This window comes from Chiloscyllium plagiosum, unplaced genomic scaffold (genome assembly GCF_037043375.1).
Source record: "Chiloscyllium plagiosum isolate Xiang-an unplaced genomic scaffold, Cpla_swu_hap1 HiC_scaffold_30, whole genome shotgun sequence".
Lineage (NCBI taxonomy): Eukaryota > Metazoa > Chordata > Chondrichthyes > Orectolobiformes > Hemiscylliidae > Chiloscyllium > Chiloscyllium plagiosum.
In genome coordinates this window covers 18,920,972-18,940,348 of record NW_028270168.1, presented here as the reverse complement: position 1 = coordinate 18,940,348, position 19,377 = coordinate 18,920,972, and the positions used below count along the sequence as shown (strand labels likewise).

The following is a 19,377-nucleotide window of genomic DNA, read 5'->3' as shown; positions in this document are numbered from 1 at the left end:
GCTGGGCACACTTTCCTCATTCCTGAAGACTGGAGGAAACCGGAGCACCCGGGTGAAACCCACACGGGGCGAATGCGCAAACTCAACACAGTCTGCCGGAGGCGGGAATTGAACATGGGTCTCTGGTGCTGTGAGGCAGCAGTGCTGACCACTGTGCCACCGTGCCGCCCACTGTGCCACCGTGCCGCCCACTAATGGACTGTTCCACATATCCTACGAAGAGGCAGGCATAGCTGGGGCTCATGCGGGTGCCCATGGCTTCTCCTTTGGTTTGGAGGAAGTGGGAGGATTGGAAAGAGAAGTTGTTCAGGGTGAGGACCAGTTCAGTCAGTCGAAGGAGGGTGTCAGTGGAAGGGTACTGGTTGGTACGGATGGAAAGGAAGAAGCGGAGGGCTTTGAGTCCTTCGTGATGGGGGATGGAGGTGTACAGGGACTGGATGTCCATGGTGAAGATAAGGCGTTGGGGACCGGGGAAGTGGAAATCATGGAGGAGGTGGAGGGCATGGGTGGTGTCCCTCACCTTGACCTCCTTCCACCTATCGCATTTCCAACACCCCTCCCCCAGGGCCCTCCTCCCTACCTTTTATCTTAGCCTGCTGGGCACACTTTCCTCATTCCTGAAGAAGGGCTTATGCCCGAAACGTCGATTCTCCTGCTCCTTGGTTGCTGCCTGACCATCTTCCCTTAACCCAAGTCAGTCTCCAGCGAACAGAGAGGGATCTGGTTTGTGATTGGATGGGAGCGACTGATCAGTGATTGGACGGATGTGACCAGTCTGTGACTGGATGGAGGTGACTGGTCTATGATTGGATGAAAGTGAATGGTTTGTTGGTGGACGAATATGACAGTTTTATGATTGGATGGCGGTGACCAGTCTGCGATTGAATCGAGGTGACTGGTTAGTGATTGGATGGAGGTGATGATCAGTCATTGAACATGGATGCTTGGTTTTTGATTGGTTTAAGATCTACGCTTAGTGATTGGATTAAAGTTTTGCTCTTTGATTATGGGTCGATCACATATTGAAGATATTTGGTCTCTGAAAAAACAAGTTTGTTAATGTCCAATCATGTCTCACCTTTATTTGTGGTCTGGTCTCAGCATTGCCAATCAGCTATTTGCTTACTGTATTTCCTAGCAACACAGTAAACAATGCAGCGGCTTGGGCAGGAGCCCTGGACACTGACCAGCCCCGAAAGCCCCGTAACCTGCTGAAAGCTAGAGCACCGGGGGCGCTGAGAGGCAGAGCTAGTGGCATCGGTCAGCGGGGGAGAGGAGTGTGCAGCCTGGTCACTGAACAGTGGGGGACAGGATCAGGCAGTGGTCAGTGTGACACAGAATCCCGGGCAGTAGTCAGTTTGGGACAGGATCCCGGGCAGTGGTCAGTTTGGGGCAGGATCCCAGGCAGTGGTCAGTGTGACACAGAATCCCGGGCAGTAGTCAGTGTGACACAGAATCCCGGGCAGTAGTCAGTTTGGGACAGGATCCCAGGCAGTGGTCAGTGTGAGACAGGATCCCGGGCAGTGGTCAGTTTGGGGCAGGATCCCAGGCAGTGGTCAGTGTGACACAGAATCCCGGGCAGTAGTCAGTGTGACACAGAATCCCGGGCAGTAGTCAGTTTGGGACAGGATCCCAGGCAGTGGTCAGTGTGAGACAGGATCCCGGGCAGTGGTCAGTGTGAGACAGGATCCCAGGCAGTGGTCAGTGTGACACAGAATCCCGGGCAGTAGTCAGTTTGGGACAGGATCCCAGGCAGTGGTCAGTGTGAGACAGAATCCCGGGCAGTGGTCAGTTTGGGACAGGATCCTTGGCAGTGGTCAGTTCGGGATAGAATCCCGGGCAGTGGTCAGTTTGGGACAGGATCCTCGGCCCTGTGGCAGAGTGATTAAGGAATCTGAGCAAGGTGTTTGTAATCATAATGAGCTCCCCACTCTCATCTCTAGGAAAATTACGGAAAGTATCAGTCCTCCTGCCAGAGCTGCAGGATCATCGGTAAGTGAGACCTAGCTTCTTGCTCTGGTCCATTCTGTGCTGCAAATAAATGAATAAAAGTGCCATTTCTCTACCAAGGTCAGAGGGCACATGCAAACACAACCTGCCCCAAATTCCTTCCCAAGTCACGCACCATCTTGACTTAGGGTATTTTGGAGATGGGAAGAAGTGGAGATGGTAACGTTGTGCAGTATCAGTAATCCTTAGACCTAGGCAAATCCTCTAGGATATGGATTAAAATCGCACCTTGGTGGTTGGCGAATTTTAACTTCAATGAAAAAATCTGGCATGTAAAAGCTAGCCTTAGTGATAATAATCATGTTAACAATCAAACAGCCATTTTGTTCCCTAATGACCTTAAGGGAAACAAATCTGTTGGCTTTCCCAGTCTGGACTACATGTGACTCCAGACCTACAATAATGCCGCTCATTCTATATTAATTTTTCTCTGAAATAGCAAAGCAAGGTACATTGTTCAAGGGCAATTAGGAATGGGAAGCCATTGCTGACTAGGCCAATATTCCAGAAAAAAGTAAAGAAACATTCAGTGATGCTACTTGTACTGTTGTTGCATTCCCCATACAATTGACATGACTCTGTTCTGCTTATGTAGATAGTTTAACATTTAAAGTAAGATTTCATCACAAATTACCAGGCAGTCTGCTAATCTCTACAGTTCATGCACAAAATCTCTGAACTTCTGCCATCCCAAGAAGGAAAAGATGAAAAATTCCAATATTCTGATTATTATGTGCTCTCTGACGTATAGCCAATGTTCAACCAGAATACAACCATATTGATAAGGAACAAATTTATCATGCGGTACTGAGAAATTCCACATTGTCAGAAGTGTTACTTTCAGTTGAGAAGTTATACAGAGACAATGTCTGCTCCCTTGGATGGATATCAAAATCCATTTGGCATTATTAAAAGAAGAGAAAGGAAGCTCTGCAGGTTCTTGGCCAATATTTATATATCACCAATATTAATTTAAAATGACTAGTGATTTGGTCAGTTACCTAATTATTGCTTGTGGGAGCTTGCTGTATGTGAATTGACTATCATGTTTCCTACATTACAACAATGATTGCATTTCAAAGATGATCCATTATTGTATTGGATGTTGGGTTATCAATCACTGGCAACTTCTGGTTCAGGTTTGATGCTGCTACTCTGTTGTATGCTGAGTGTATAATTGACTCTGATAGAGGAAAGACCTTTCCTCAAGCAGAAGAACTGCTTGCGTGGTTAACAAGAGGCAATTTATTATGTTAAGGCAATATGTATAGGTTACATTGGCTAGTTAGGCATAATTCCTTAAGACTTTCAGGAGTCAGAAATGATGCTCTGTTTCAATCAGGACTTCATGTTAGACTGCTTCTCTACACCCAAAGTGTGTGTAATATCATCAAATTGGGTGGAGCTCAATGCAGCTTCGGCATTAGCTGGTATAGTCATGATGGACTGAAGTGCCTGTTTCTGTGATGTGTGACCCTATGACTCTATAACCCTTTAATAAGTGCAATTTATCTGTCTGTGTGTACTATCTTGTGCATCAATATGAAGAAAGGTTCTACGGAATGTTCTGTACACTGAAGAAGTTTGTGTAACCAGAGCTTCAGTCTTCCTCAATGGGCATTATATCATGTCAATAATGAATAGATAGCATGTAGGTTCTTACTAAAATCTCTGGGACCAGCATTTGCTTGTGCCACCTGTAGTGCAAGATCATTATATTAGTCCTGGTTTTCACCCTCAGCTATTTGGAAAAATGCATGTATTACCATTTCACATAAGGCAAGACTACATGAACACATGTCCTAGGACTATATTCTCTAACCTAATCTGTAGCGCTCTGAGTATGATGGCATCCTGAAGTTCCATGAAAAGGAACGTTATTTTGAAGTTAAGGAGATTGAGTTGGTTATAATATGTGAAACAAAATGTGGGTTGATGCTTTTGGAGGTTCTTGTCTTTCAGACAAGATGTTAAACTGAGACCACATAAATTTCTTCATGATCTTTGAAAATCCTAAATCACTTAATGGACAATGATGTACTTTTGAAGTGGAAAACTTGTAGTTTTTCTTTACACTATATACAGGTTTGATAATGTGGGAAGATAATCTGTTTTGATGATGTTGGTTGAAGGATGAATTTTGGGTATGACCCCAGGGAGAACTCCCAGGTTCTTCCAATTGTACAGCAGAATCTTTAATGTTTCATCTGAAAGATGGCATCACTGACAGTGCTGCACTCCCTCAGCACTGCAATGAATTGTCAGTTGAGATTATGTGCTCAATTCTCTGGAGGATGCTTAAAGTGGTGTGTGTGTGTATCAAACCCTCTTTTGCACAACAGCCAAAAATAAATTTCAATTATCTTCCTCCAGTCCTCCAATATTTATCTATTGCAGTTTGCAGATTGTCACAGAATATCTTCATTGCAACATTTTTCACAACAACCTGCACAGCAGAGTAGTATTTTATAGTCAATTTGCAGTATTTTCAGTTTCAACATGATTTCCATTTTTTTAGAGACTCAAGTGAATATTAACTGCCCACTGCAAATCCAAATGTTGCCCCTTTCCACTCTCAGTGAAGAGTACTGAAGATACAATTTATGGCCTCCTCTCTCACTCTTCCCCTCTGTCCCACTCCCCTCCACCAATTTGTCTTTGAGGCACAGTCTAGACAATGAGGGTCAATTGTTCTATGGTTGCATCACATCTGAGTTTACCTCACCTCGCACATTCAGCATTTGGTTATCTGTAGCAGTCAGGGGAGAATATCCAGCTGATTGTTATAATCATAGACTGGAGTTTAAACCATAGAATCATAAAGTCTAATGCTTTATGCCAGAACTCCCAAAGTGGGAGTTGGGACTCCATGGTGGTCACAGGCAAAAAGATTTGGGATCATTACTAAGTTATAACAGCTGTGCTGTGTCTCTAACAGAACGAACCTTCCCCCAAACTCGCAGGCCTCTTTCCCTTTCAAACCCCCTCCACTTACATTTCTCATTTAAGAGCCACAGTGATATTCAGGCATCAAAATGGGGGTCACAGTGGGAAATATTTTGAGAAGCACATATTTCTAGCAGACTGTTAAATAAAGAAAACTCTGCATTTATTTAGCTCGTTTCACAGTTGAGATATCTGAAAATGCTTTCAAGCCAGCTATGTACTTTTGAAATCGTAGTCATAGTTGTAACGTGGAAAACAGAGAAGTTAACTTAGTGTGTAGTAAATTCCTCTCAGAATCAAGAAATAACAACTTTTAATATTGACGGTGTTTGAAGAATAAATATTAGCCAGGACACTGGGGATAATCACCCCCGCTTATCTTAAAACAGAGATGTGAGATCTGTCTTAGTCACCTGATATAATAGGATCTCAGTTTATTATCTCAATGGAAATTTGGCATTTTGTGATATGCAGTACTCCCTTCCCAATGGGCTAGCTTTGTCAAGCTGAATTATTGCACTCTAGTCCCTGGAACAGGTTCTTAAAACCCTCAGTCTCCTCACTTGGAGTCAAGCATGCGACTGTTAAACAATAGTCAAAGAGTGTGGTGCTGGAAAAGCACAGCCGGTCAGGCAGCATCCGAGGAGCAGGAAAGTTGATGGTTTGAGCATAAGCTGTTCATCAGGCATTTCTGACAAAGAGCTTATGCTCAAAATATCGACTCTCCTGCGCCTCGGATGCTGTCTGACTGGATGTGTTTTCCCAGCACCACATTCTTTGACTCTGATCTCCAGCATCTGCAATCCTCATTTTCCCTTCCATTAAACAATAGCTGACACCTCTAATCCTATTGTAATTGTGTATATACATACCTTTTGTTTTGTTCTTTTCAAAATATCTTGCTTGTGTATACTCACGTCACTGAATAGAGAAAAGAGAACTTGCCTTTGTAGAGCTATCACTCATAAATGTTTTAATTTATTTTGGTGTATTTTTCACAGCAAACAAGCAGTGTGTTTTGAAAAGGACTGCTACACAGGTAAGGCAGACAAACTATCACAGACACATTCAAATTCTAATCCTGATATATCCTGTAGCCATAGTAGTTAACAAGAGCTGCTGAGCTGTCTCAATGCCAGGATCTGCCATACTCTGGAACATTAGTGGTCCTCACACACCCTGCCTTATGATCCTGTGGTGGTGAGTCTGGAATTGATCTCAGTCTCTGCAGAGTGAACTGACCACTGGACTGAAGTGGTAAGCTAGAGTTGCTTTTGAGAATTGGATTCTGCACTTTTTCCACTTGAGGCTGCTAAATCCACCTGTACCCACAGAACAAGTCTGCTTGGTGTGGACCACAAAATATCCACGAAGAGCTATTCCTCCAGTTCATATTCCAAATGTCTCCGACTTAATGTATAACTGTTTTTCTCCCAAGGGCTTACACTCTCGATCACCATTGTGATCCCAACTCAAAAATACCCACAGTGGTATTGGTGTAGTCTAGGTTCATTTCAGCTGTGACTTCTCCATCACAGTCCTACCCAGTTATGTGCAGTGTCTAGTAGCTTTGGTTTGTGGACAAGAGAAACTAAAATTGTTCTCTTCATAAAAAAAAAATTCAAAGTAGACTTTCCAGATCAATTCAAAATCATATCTGTACTGTGAAAGGGTAAATGTAGGGGAAGTATTTCTTGTGGCAGAAGGATCAGTTACGTCAAGAGCAGAGGCAGGTGAAAGTGAGGACTGCAGATGCTGGAGATCAGAGTCAAAAACATTCCTGATGAAGAGTTTATGCATGAAACGTTGACTGTCCTGCTCCTCGGATGCTGCCTGACCGGCTGTGCTTTTCCAGCACTACACTTTTCAATCAAGAGCAGAGGCAGACAAGGTTCAAAGATACCATAGTTGGCCAGCTTGTCTGTTTCCTGACACTCTTCCTGGCAATAGCTATTTGGCTGGCTCAGATTTGGGGCCTACCCATCTCCAGAGACACTGCTGTCAGTTGGTTAAATGGTCAAGGGCTGTGGATGACTGAAAAATCCCAGTCAGCTTTGAGTTACCCAATGCAATAGGGAGCAGTTCACTTGCCAGAAGGCAAGTACGAAGCAGTGAGAAAGCTAGAAGGCGAGTGCTCCATGAGGGCCGACAGCCCTCTCTACCTTCCTGGATCCAGGTGTAGCCAAAGACCACTCATTAGTTTTGTTCCCACCCAGAGTCATAGACTGGTTCCTTTTTGTGTTTTTCAACTCACTGTTTAAAAAGCCTCTGATTGACCTTGAGAGAACCAGTTCCTTGAAACCCTTTTTTGGACTGTACCCTTCCCAGATTAGTGCCAGAGACTCTTTCTACTTCACAGAAAGTAGTGAGCTTTGCTTAATATGAGATATGAGTTTGTGCTGCAAATAACATTTTAGCACTTCTGCTGAACTTGCGGTTTCTGCACACCATATGATATTGTCAATGCACATCACTGGTGAACAGCCAACTAGAAAGGGAACAAGACTTCACTCAGTATGCATTTGTCATTGTACTCTGTCTGATTGCATTGGCTGATATGACAGATGTCCTACAGGTGCAGTTGTGATGTGCATGTCAAGTTATATTTTGAGAGGATACAAATTGGAGATTTATGCAGTGTCCAAACCTGTATCTGCCCTGGGAGTGTTTGGTGAGACAATGCAAATGATATCACCAAGCAAAACAATGACCCCTTAAAGCATTTGTCTCTTCCTGCAGATGATGAGGCTGCGCTGCTGAGTGAGATCCTTCCTCCTTTGTCATGGTCAAATTCCTCAGCAGCTTCTACTTCATCCCCATCACAGAGGCCAAAGGCAAAAGGCAAGACTTATTAAAAGGATCATGAAACACCAGGGACAGAAACTGGGAGAGGGAGATGAACAAGACACCTGATTCAGTTGAGCAAAGAGCTTAGATAGTAATTGGGTTTTATAGAGTAAGAGTGGTAACAGAGATGTAGGGGAAAGATGGAGTACCAAAAATCAGGAGGGATTCAAATATTAAGACAAAAACTTCAAGGCGTTAGTTGATTTGTTAGGGTAATCATTCAATAGGGTTTGCAGCAGACAGGCATCTATGATATGAATGAGCTAAAGTTCACAGACTGCAATGGTTGTGACTTGTCTCCTTAATTGAAAAAGATGCCTGCTTCCATGCCAATTAAGTGGCATCCAGTCCCAAACAGGGACTGTCTTTCCTCCCCAACCCTTGATGGGCAAGTAGATACCCAGAAACCACCTTGGCTGTTGTCTCCCACTGTAGCCCTTACCTCCCACCAAGTCAAATTTAGCCCCATGTCTTTGGATGATGATGACAAATGACAGAGTATAGATAAGAAAGAGGGATCTCCAGGGGAAACAACACAAGGGTGAGAAGAGAAGCTTGTTTCTCAAAATACTTTGCTCTGTTTCAATTTGACCACCAGATATTCAAGATTAGAACCAAGCAGACAGTCTTCTGCCAAGGTTGCCAATGGGGCAATGGAAGAGTATAATGTGGTTACTTGTGTCAGAAGCTTCAGAAAGAGTATTGAAGGGATGGAGAGGGATGGATAATGCAGTATTGTCATCACCAAGGAGGCTATGCTTTTATGACTGATGAAAATTATTTTGACGTAGCAATTAGGGAAATATTTTGAGTTGTTATGAATGTGGGAGCTAATATGGCCGAGGGAGCAAATAATTTATATGGTTCAGGCAGAATAGAAGGGTAGTGAATTGGGAGAATAGAGGGGGAAATGATCCATATTGGAAATTTGTATCAAAGAAAATGAAAGCTTAGTGGGTGAAGAATATTATGGTGAGAAAGACATAAGGCTTGCAGTGGAACATAAGTTTGTAGTTGAAAGAGCTTGCATATAATGAGCAGCTAGAAGCAAAAATAATCAGAATAGTGTTAGAAACAGAAAAATGGTGACGGGAGGACTTTAATGTAAATGGCTGTTAGAATATTAGATCCTGACCAAAGCAATTACTGAAGATGAGAAAATCTCAATATTTGGGAGGAAATTAGATAAACATTTGATGGACAACATCAAACGTATAGGGACTGAGGAGAAAAATGGGATTAGAATGGTGATCTCCAACTTGGCATTATACGGACATAAGAATTTACCACCTAAGCAGCTTCCTATGATTCTATGATGTTTCAGGGGTTACATAATACATTTAGCATTCGCCTTGTTGTCGTATTTGTGTGTCTCCAGACTCAAGTATCAGTGATGCTGAGCTCATGTCCACTATGGTGAAACGGCTGACCGATATGGAACAGCGGGTGCGAAGCCAGGCACAGGAGATCAGCAGGAAGGTAAGGCAGGTTTCCAGACAATGTCAGGCAGGAATTTCCCAACTGATGTCATGAAAGAATTTCTCAGCTATCCACTCTGTCATAACACTGAGACATTGAAATATTTTCTTCATCATATTGTCTCTCTTTTGACAGAACCAGAAAATTGCTGTGTTGGAAGAAAAGCTGAGTTTACTCCAGCTGTCCAATGGTAAAGGCCTTTTCATTACTATAAATAAAATTATGTCCAGAGATAATGCTGTATATCAAAGATGTTGTGCAGTGTGGTGAGAAGTTTTGCAGAGGCTTATGCCTTTTATTTATAGTTGCCATGATGCAACTGCAGTATCATAAATGTGCTAATGATGCAAAACTCACTGTCTAGATTGTAGACCTTTATGGTTACAGCTCTGCTGAATATTCTGCATCCTTTAGGAAAGATATCAATACCTTGAGTTAGTGCAGAGGGAATTTATCAGAAGTTAAGTATTTTAGATAAAATTAGAGCAGCTGGGGTTGGTCTGAGAACAAAGAGGGGGATTTAGAAGAGGTGTTTTTTGTTGGGGTAAACAGGGAGAAAATTTCTGTTGGTTTTACACAGATAATCTGGGACAAAATAGGAAGACTTTTCTGCAGAGAATTGTTAATCAGAGACAGAATTGTTAATAAGATAGTGGTGTCTTAGCTTAGGATAGCTTCGGATAGAGCTGTTTTGATTTGGAAGCCTTTTTTTCATTAATCCTGTTTCTCTTTATTCTTTTCTTGTAATAGCTGATAAACCCAAAAGAAAGCAGGAGTTGGAAAAATTACATCAGCTTCAGAATCAAGTGTGGGAAATGGAGGTAAGAGGTTCACCTATGCATTGGAACCAAGTTTCATCACACCATCACCCACTCAAAGTCCTTCTTGGTTTTCACTGTTACCTTATAGAGTGTAATGGGTTATGTTAATTTTGCTGTGCTAATTAGTAGACTGTAACACCAGTGATGTCAGATTTTGATACATTGCATGGAATTGAGACTTGAGTGTGTAGGGTTCCAAGGGCGACCTCTGTACACCCTCTTATATATAATGGGATCAGTGGTTAGCACTGCTGCCTCACAGCACCATGGACCTGGGTTCGATTCCAGCCTCAGGCAACTGTCTGTGTGGAATTTGCACATTCTCTCAGCATGGGTTTCCTCTGGGTGCTCCAGTTTCCTCCCACAGTCCAAAGATGTGCAGGTCAGGCGTATTGGCCATGCTAAATTTGCCCATAGTGTTCAGAGATGTGTAGGTTAGGTCCATTAGTCCGTGGAAATGGATGAAGATTTGCTTGCTGAGCTGGAAGGTTCATTTCCAGACGTTTCATCACCCTAGTAAGTAACATCTTCAGTGGGCCTCAGGCGAAGCATGGTACATGATTCCTGCTTTCTATTTATATGTTATACATCTCGGAAATGACTGCCAGACTACTCAGACCCCTTGGCATCATGGTAGCCCACAAATTCACCAACACACTAAAACAGCAGCTAATAAACTTGAAAGACCCTATATAGACTCCAAGCAAAACTAATGTCATTTACAAAATACCGTGCAAGAACTGTAACAAACACTACATTGGACAAACAGGCAGAAAACTAGCCACCAGATTACATGAACACCAACTAGCCACAAAACAACATGACCCTCTCTCACTAGTATCCTTACATACAGATAAGGAAGGACACTACTTCAACTGGGACAACACATCCATCTTAGGACAAGCCAAACAGAGACACGCATGAGAATTCCTAGAAGCATGGCATTCCAACCGGAACTCTACCAACAAACACATCGAGTTAGACCCCATCTACCACCCCATGAGGAAAATAAAACAGGAAATGGCATCACCACAGGAAATGACATCACCACAGAAAATGGCATCACCAACTCAAAGAACCCCAAACATATAAATAGAAAGCAGGAATCATGTACAGTGCTTTGCCTGAGGCCTACTAAAGATGTTACCTAGTAGGGTGATGAAACATCTGGAAATGAACCTTCCAGTTCAGCGAGCAAACCTACATCCAGAACCTCAACCTGAGCTACAAACCTTCTCAAAACTCGCTCAGGGGAAATGTAGAGCAATAGGATAAAGGAATGGGTCTGAGTGGGTTACCCTTCAGCGGGTCACTATGGACTTGTTAGGCCAAATGGTCTGTATCCACACTGTAGGGATTCTATGAATGACGAATTTTGTTGATCTTTACTGGCTTGAGTTTGGATCATCTTTTGTCAGACAAGATCTCGATGCATGTTGGCAGCAGTTTATAAACGCTTTGATAGAACTTCCAAACTATGCCATGGAAGGTTAGAAAATAATAAAGTAGTCACCTATGCAGTGGGAATTCTCAGGGAATATCTAAAGGAGTAAACAGATCTTAGGATGGTTTGATTTCGTGGATGGAGAAATTCCAGAATTAATCAGCCAGACATCTGGAGACCAGGAAAACCCCGCAACAAAGAAGGTTTCAAGGACTACTTATCAAGATTGCAGAGAGCATTAAGTGAGAGAATCAGTGATATGCACAGTGAATTTTCGGCAAATGACCACAAGAAAGAGCATAGCGTCCCATAGCGAACCATAGCGTCCCTACTGTGTAGAAGCAGGCCACTCTGCCCATCGAGTCTGCACTAATTCTTCAAATAGCGGCCCATCCAGACCCATCCCTCTGCATTGCCCATGGCTAATCCACTTAGCCTGCACGTCTTTGGACTGTGGGTAGAAACCGGAGCACCTGGCGGAAACCCACGCAGATACAGGGAGAATGTGCAAACTCCACACAGACAGTTGCCAAAGTTGTAATTGGACTCACGTCCTTTGCACTGTGAGGCAGCAGTGCTAACCACTGAGCCACCATGTCACCCCACAGAGATTGGAAATGAAAGGGTGCACAGAAATCCAGAAATCTGCAAATATAAAGCATGGAAATGAAGAACCCATAGTCATCCCTAATGCTTCAGATGTTCATTTTAGCGAAAAAGGATCCCACCAGCAGAAGCTGTGCTCAGCCAATATTACTGAAGGTCATGAGCACAGTGAACAAAGCTATGTCAGAACAAGGTTGAAAGGACAAGAAGTTAAAACAGACCTCAACAGTCTGCAATTGTTAAAGGATTTGAGGATGCTGAGGAGCATGTTTTCTTCTTTGAGAATATAACAGACCCGCCAGACAATGTCAGGTACCCAGATTTAACAGACCAAATAGAGGATTTCTGCTATCCTGATTTCACAGACCTTCAGGACAAATACAAATTTTCCCAAAGCATAATTAATGGCAAAATAAACTAATTTTATTTTTGATACAGGAGAAACAGTATTCATTCTTTCGGATGCTAACATGGCCTAATCCTGAGCTTCTTCAACGATTTAATATTCAACTGCAGGGTTTCCGAACTATTCCAGTAAGAGTGCAAGGTCAGATCACTCCTGTTCTTTGTTATAAAGGGAGAGAGAGGTTACTGGTACTGTGGACGAAATCTTTCCAGGCCCTGAACAATGTGGCAATAGTGAGAAATTTGGGAGACTTATGAGACATGTGGAATGAAGTTTATCTTGAAATTTTGAAAAATAAGTCACCTTTTCCAATCAAGTCCCAAACTTTGATGTGAGTTTCTCACTAGTGAGCAGCAAGGGGGATATTAGTAGGCATTATCATTCTCATCATGATCTAATATTGCCTCATTAACACTGAGGCTCCCATTCCCCCATCCATTGGGAAGAAACTAGGTTCCAACAAGTCCCATAAGGCAAATTTGAGCAAGAACTGGCTACTCCAGCTCATGTGGGTTCATCTATTGATAAAGTTATGTTCATCTATAGAGTTGCATTATGTAATGCTTTCAATGCAGCATTTTGTTTTGGTTCACTTGTTAGACATTGGCATCTCTGGCTGACCAACATCTATTGCTTGTCCCTAGTTGCACATAAGGAGGTGGCAGTGAACTGCCTTCTTCAGTTGCTGAAGTCCATGTGCTGTAATAGATCCTCAATGCCATTAGATAGGGAATTCCAAAACGTTCATCCAACGGTACTGAAGGAGCAATGATATACAGAGGAACCTCGAATATTGGAAGGAACGGGCAGGGAGTATTTTGTTTGGATAATCGAATTCCGGATAATCGAATGCCAGATAATTGAGGTTCCTCTGTATTTCCAAGTCAAGATGATGAGTGGCTTGGAGGGGAATTGGGTGGTGGTGTCCCTGCTGTCTGCTGCTCTAATCCTTTGAGATGAAATTGGTTATCTGTTTGTGAGGAGCTATGGTGAATTTCTGCAGTGCATTTTGTATACACTTCTGCCACTGAGTGGTGAAAGGAGTGGATTTTCTTTGGACATGGTACCAATCAAATTCACTACTTTGTCCTGGATGGTGTCAAGCTTCTTGGGTGTTGTTGGATCTCTACTCATCCAGGCAGTAGGGAGTATTGATTATGCCCCTGACCTATGCCTTGTTTATGCCCCTGACCTATGCCTTGTATGGTGGACAGGCTTTCGGAAGTCAGGAGGAGAGGTACGCGCTGCAATATTCCTACTCTGAATTTATATGGCTAGTCTAGCTTAGTTTCTGGTCAATGGTAACCTCCAGGATGTTGATAGTAAGGAATTCAGTGATATTAATGCCATTGAATGTCAAGGCATGATGGTTAATTTGACAGAGACGATATGTGCTCCTTTCTACAACTTCTTAGAGGTTTGCACACGAGACACTGGGAGATGACGTGATATCTATATTCTTGAGAACTTGTGTTCTTATTGTATTTGAAGGCCAGATACCATATGTTTATTGGGGATGAGAGTGACCATCCTCTGCAACCATTATGGCTGATGATTTCATTCTGCAACCCCCAACTGAGGTATGGTGCAGGTGCATCCTGGCAGTGGTGTGTACTTGCAGGTGGGAGAATCGAGTTAGTGATTCATGAGAGTGGCAGCATAGGGACTTATTAATAAATAGTTAATAAGGTGATTTTGGGATGATCATGGAGGAAACTCATTAGGCCTTAAGGAGAGAAACCCTCCATGAAATTCACCAAAAATTACACTTTCCCAAAATATGGGAAGATGTAGTCCCCTGTATGTCATTCCTGATCACCGTTGTGCCATATTAAATGGAAATGCTTTTATAGATTTGAATTTTTGTTTCATTAGTCAGTGACAGAAGCTGATATTGCTCCACTACAATGTGAACTAGCCGTCATTAATGAAACTCCATCCCTAGAACCACAGGTGGAGTTTGCAGATCCTGCTTTTTAGGTGGGTCTGCATGCAGCAGACCAGAGGAACACCAGGCATGATGATAGGCCAGCTACAAAATGAAATGCTGGACCTGTGTCTGCTCTTTCAAGTAAGAGGACAAGGGAATGATTTTACCACTAATGTTTATAAGCTGCTGGAGGTGAATGTCCTGAATCTTATGAGTCTCTGTGAAGACAGCTTTGATACTTACAACCTTTGTGAAGTCTCTGCTATTTCTTGAGGAAGGAGGAGCATTATCTGATGGAGCAACTCCTTTATTGAAACCGTGCAAAAAATAGAGGCTCTTGCTATTGCCAAGGTGGCTATTATAGAAAAATTGATTTCACAGCTAAAGAATGTGGAAGTCCAGTTGACTGAGGTGTCTGTCTTCCAAGAAGAACAACATAGAGCACAGACACCTGAATGTACACTTCCAGAGATGTCCTTTGTAACCCTACTGGATAACATATGTACTTACTAAAGGTTGTTAATGTTCACTGACCTGGGTTTGGATTATGTCCTACAAAGAGCCAAGACATAATCTCACTACACCTCACTCCAAGAGTGCCACCTGGCACACCGCACTCCATCCCCTCCCCTCTCCCCTCCAACCTGATAGTATAAAGTGCTGGTGGTGGTGGGGAAGGGGCGGTGAATGCACATTTAGGCATTTTGAGTGAAGGAGTGTGGCTTTTTGTCTCGGTGGCAAGTTAAACAATCTGAAACCATGAGGAATCTGTTGAATTCTGGCCTTAAATCTAAGTGATTTCCCCAGGAAGCGGGAAACCCTTCTGGAACTGAGATTCTGATGTTCATTATGTTAAATAATCATTAGCTGTAATTTTAAACTTGAATTCTGATCCTAACTTAGTAGTTAGTGGAACTTCCCAAGCAAACAAGGCACAAGCATAGCAAGAATTGATAAAGCTGAGAAAATGACAAGAAAGGGAGCTTTTAAATGCTGCGATCAGTCAGCTGCTTCCTTTACACAGCAAAAGACGTTTGCTTTGTTCACAGCACCTTGCGATACTTTGTTTTGGAGGGCATTTCCAAAACTTTGGAGATGATATCTATCACATTGGAGTTTTTATTTGCCTTTGATCTGCACTTCTCAGCTTCCAGCCTTTGCAACAGCATGGGTACCACTTACATCTTGTATCTCAGATGAGGAACAGGAGCAGTATCAGCAATAGCTGCCTTCTCCTCACCTCTCTTCAATCTCTGCTGCTCCACAGAATGTAGGGGAGAGCTCTAGCTCACGAGAGGAAATGCCCTCAATACAGGCAGTAAAAGCAAAGGATTAGCCTACTGGAGAGGAATGAGCACCTGTCCTTCCAAATTTTCTTTCAGGCATTCTCTGACATCTGTAACGTGCTTAAAGAAGACTTTCTTCCACATGGATCAAAGTAAGCATGCAATTCCAGTGGCAGTTATGATCATCCCAGTCCTTAATTTTTTAAATCATTCCAGAGATTAGTTATTATTTGTTGTCAATTATATCAAACTGCTGTCCAGAAGGGGATCATCTTGGCGATGAATGTTGTGTTTTCCATTTCCATACTGTTGAGGCAAGTCAGAAACAGAAGACAGTTGGATTGACTGCTTCAGTTGGATTTCAACAGGTCCAAAATGTCATAGATTCAACACTTGTGATAATCAAGGATCTCCAGATCACCCAGGAGAATTCATTAGCTGGAAAGGATTTCAATCAACCAGTCATAAAGCAGTCTACTGCAGATGCTGAAAATCTGAAGGAAAAAGATAAAATGCTGGAAATATGAAAGAAAAATAAAACAAAATGCTGCAAATACTTAGATTATGACAGCATCTGTGAGAGAAACAGTTAATGTTTCAGGCCTGAAACTTTGCATCTGAAGAGGGATATGTTAAAAATAATAACACATTTTGAGCAAGGGTTGGGTGGAATGTGAACAAAAGGAAGATCTGTGATAGTCAAAGACTGGAGAGTTTGATTGACAGAAGAGTTGGTTTTTCAGGAGCTAAGAACAGAACATGTGGGAGTAATATTAGGCTTTTAGACGATCAAATCTGCTCTGCCATTCAATCATGGCTGATGTTTCTTAACCTCATTCTCTTGCCTTCTCCCTGTAACCTTTGGTCCCCTTACTAACCAAGTAGCTCAATCTTAAATACACTCAATGACTTGGCCTCCACAGCAATCTGTGACAATGAGTTCCATAGATTGACCACCGTCTGCCTGAAGAGATTCTTTTTCATCTCAGTTCTGAAGGGTTATCCCTTTGTTCTGAGGCTGGGCCCTTGAAATGTAGTCCCTCCTGGTGTGAACATTTCCTTCATGCCCACTCTATCCAGGCCTCTCAGTATTTTGTAAGTTTTAATCAGATACCCCTACATCCTTCTAAATTCCATCAAATACAGACCTAGAGTCCGCAACCACTCCTTATATACCATCCACCCTCCTCCTCCCTGGATCATTCTTGTAAACCTCCTGTGGATTCCCTCAAAGACCAGCATATCCTTTCTTGGATATGAGACCCAAAACTGCTTAAAATGTACCAAATGCAGACTGACCAGAGCATTACACAGCCTCAGCAGTTATTGTGTTCTAGTTCTCTTGAAAGGAATGCTAGCATTGCATTTGCCTTCCTCACTGCCATCTGAACTTACATGTTAACCTTAAGGGAACCCTGAACTAGGACTCCCAAGTCCCTTTGTGCTTCAGATTTCCAAAGCTTTTCCCCATTTAAAAAATATGCATAACCTTGCATTTTCCCACTGCCATCCATCACTTCTTTACTCACTTGCCTGTCCATCCAAGTCCTTCTGCAGCCTCCCTGCTTCCACAACATTACCCATCGATTCACCTATCTCTGTGTCATCAGCAATGCCTTCAATTCCTTCATCTAGATCATTCATGTATAACAGGAATAATTGTGGTCCCAACACACACCCCTGTGGAACTTCACTAATCACTCAGCTGCCATCCTGAAAATGACCCCTTTACCCCTGTTCTCTGCCTTCTACTAGTTGGCCAATCCTCAATCCATGCCAAAACCTTACCCCTAATAGCATGGGCTCTTTATCTTAGTTAGCAGCTTCCTCTGCAGCACCTGGTCAAAGGCCTTCTGAAAATCCAAATAGATCAAGTCCACTGGCTGTCCTTTGTTAAACCTTATTAGCTTCTTAAAGAATTCTAACAGATTTGTCAGACATGAGCTCCCCTGACGAAGCCATGCTGACTCAGTCCTATTTTAACATGAAGTTTCAAGTACTCTGTAATTTCACCTTTAATATTGGACTCTAAAATCTTACCGATGAGGCTAACCGGTCTATAATTTCCTATCTTCCACCTCTGAGACCCTCCCTGACTCCAGTGATTCCTGAAAGTTCACCACCAATGCCTCCACAATTTCCTCAGTTATTTCCTTCAGAATCTTGGAGTGTAATCCATCTGATACATCTGACTTGTCCATCTTCAGCCCTTTCAGCTTCTCAAGCACCTTCTCATGATTTGGAGGAAGGTGTAGGTTGCCTCATTAGCGAGTTTGCAGATGGCACTAAGATTGGTGGAGTAGCAGTTAATGAAGGGGACTGTCAGAGAATACAGCAGAATGTAGATAGGTTGGATAGTTGGGCAGAGAAATGGCAGATGGAGTTCAATCCAGACAAATGTGAAGTGATGCATTTTGGAAGATGCAATTCCAGAGCAAACTATACAGTAAAGGGAAAGTCCTGGGGAAAATTGATGTACAGAGAGATTTGGGTGTTCAGGTCCATTGTTCCCTGAAGGTGGCAACGCAGGTCAGTAGTGTGGTCAAGAACGCATACGGCATACTTTCTGTCATCGGTCGGGGTATTGAGTACAAGAGTTGGCAGGTCATGTTAGTTGTATAAGACTTTGGTTCAACCACATTTGGAATACCGCATGCAGTTCTGGTTGCCACATTGCCAAAAGGATGTGGATGCTTTGGAAAGGGTGCAGAAGAGGTTCATCAGGATGTTGTCTGGTATGGAGGGTGCTAGCTATGAGGAGAGGTTGAGTAGATTAGGATTATTTTCATTGGAAATAAGGAGATTGAGGGGGGACATGATTGAATCCTACAAAATCATGAGAGGTGCAGACAGGGTGGATAACAAGAAACTTTTTCCTAGAGTAGAGGACTCAATTATTAGGGTTCATGCGTTTGACGTGAGAGGGAAAAAGTTTAGGGGAAATATACAGGGAAAGTTCTTCATGCAGAGGGTGGTGGGTGTCTGGAATCTGTTGCCAGCAGAGGTGGTTGAGGCGGGAACAATAGCGTCATTTAAGATGTATCTACACAGATACATGAATAAGCAGGAAGCAAAGGGATACTGATCCTTAGTGAATAGATGGCAGGTTTAGACAGAGGATCTGGATCAGCGCAGGCTTGGAGGGCTGAAGGGCCTGTTCCTGTGCTGCAAGGTTCTTTGTTCTTCTCCCTAGTGAAGGCCACTACCCTCTCCTCTGCCCCATGACTCTCTTGAGGTTCTGGTATGCTACTTGTATCTTCCAACGTGAAGACTGTTGCAAAGTACCTATTCAGTTCCTCCCTCATTTCTTTGTTCCCCATTAATACTTCTCCAGCCTCAATTTCCAGTGGTCCAATTCCACTCTTACGTTTCATATATCTAGAAAAAGCCTCTTGCAATTTTCCTTTGTATTATTATATCTTCTTCCCTCTCATTGTTTTTTTCAGTTGTCTGCTCTGGTTTTTAAAGCCTTCCCAATCCTTTGCTTGTTCTTTTGCTTTTATGCAGTCCTTGACTTCCCTTTAAAAGAAACAAAAGGTGTGCTTAGAGAAAGTGTGCTGCTGACTGCAAGCAAAATAAAAACACAAACTAAAACATGCAAA

The 19,377-nt window shown here is 42.7% G+C and overlaps 1 protein-coding gene across 3 annotated transcripts in view; it reads left to right on the top strand.

Moving 5' to 3' along the window:
- The first annotated feature begins 1,227 nt into the window (after positions 1-1,227).
- The window catches only part of ubxn11 (UBX domain protein 11), a 63,740-nt gene continuing 45,590 nt past the window's right edge, over positions 1,228-19,377 (top strand). The window contains exons 1-6 of one of the 3 annotated variants that reach the window (XM_087976788.1): positions 1,228-1,992; positions 5,958-5,995; positions 7,696-7,797; positions 9,182-9,282; positions 9,418-9,472; positions 10,033-10,103. In XM_087976788.1, coding sequence (XP_087832914.1) covers positions 1,919-1,992; positions 5,958-5,995; positions 7,696-7,797; positions 9,182-9,282; positions 9,418-9,472; positions 10,033-10,103 — 441 coding nt within the window. In that variant the 5' untranslated portion in view covers positions 1,228-1,918. The remainder of the gene's footprint in view (positions 1,993-5,957; positions 5,996-7,695; positions 7,798-9,181; positions 9,283-9,417; positions 9,473-10,032; positions 10,104-19,377) is intronic. The other 2 variants (XM_043717511.2, XM_043717513.2) reach the window with 2 other exon arrangements.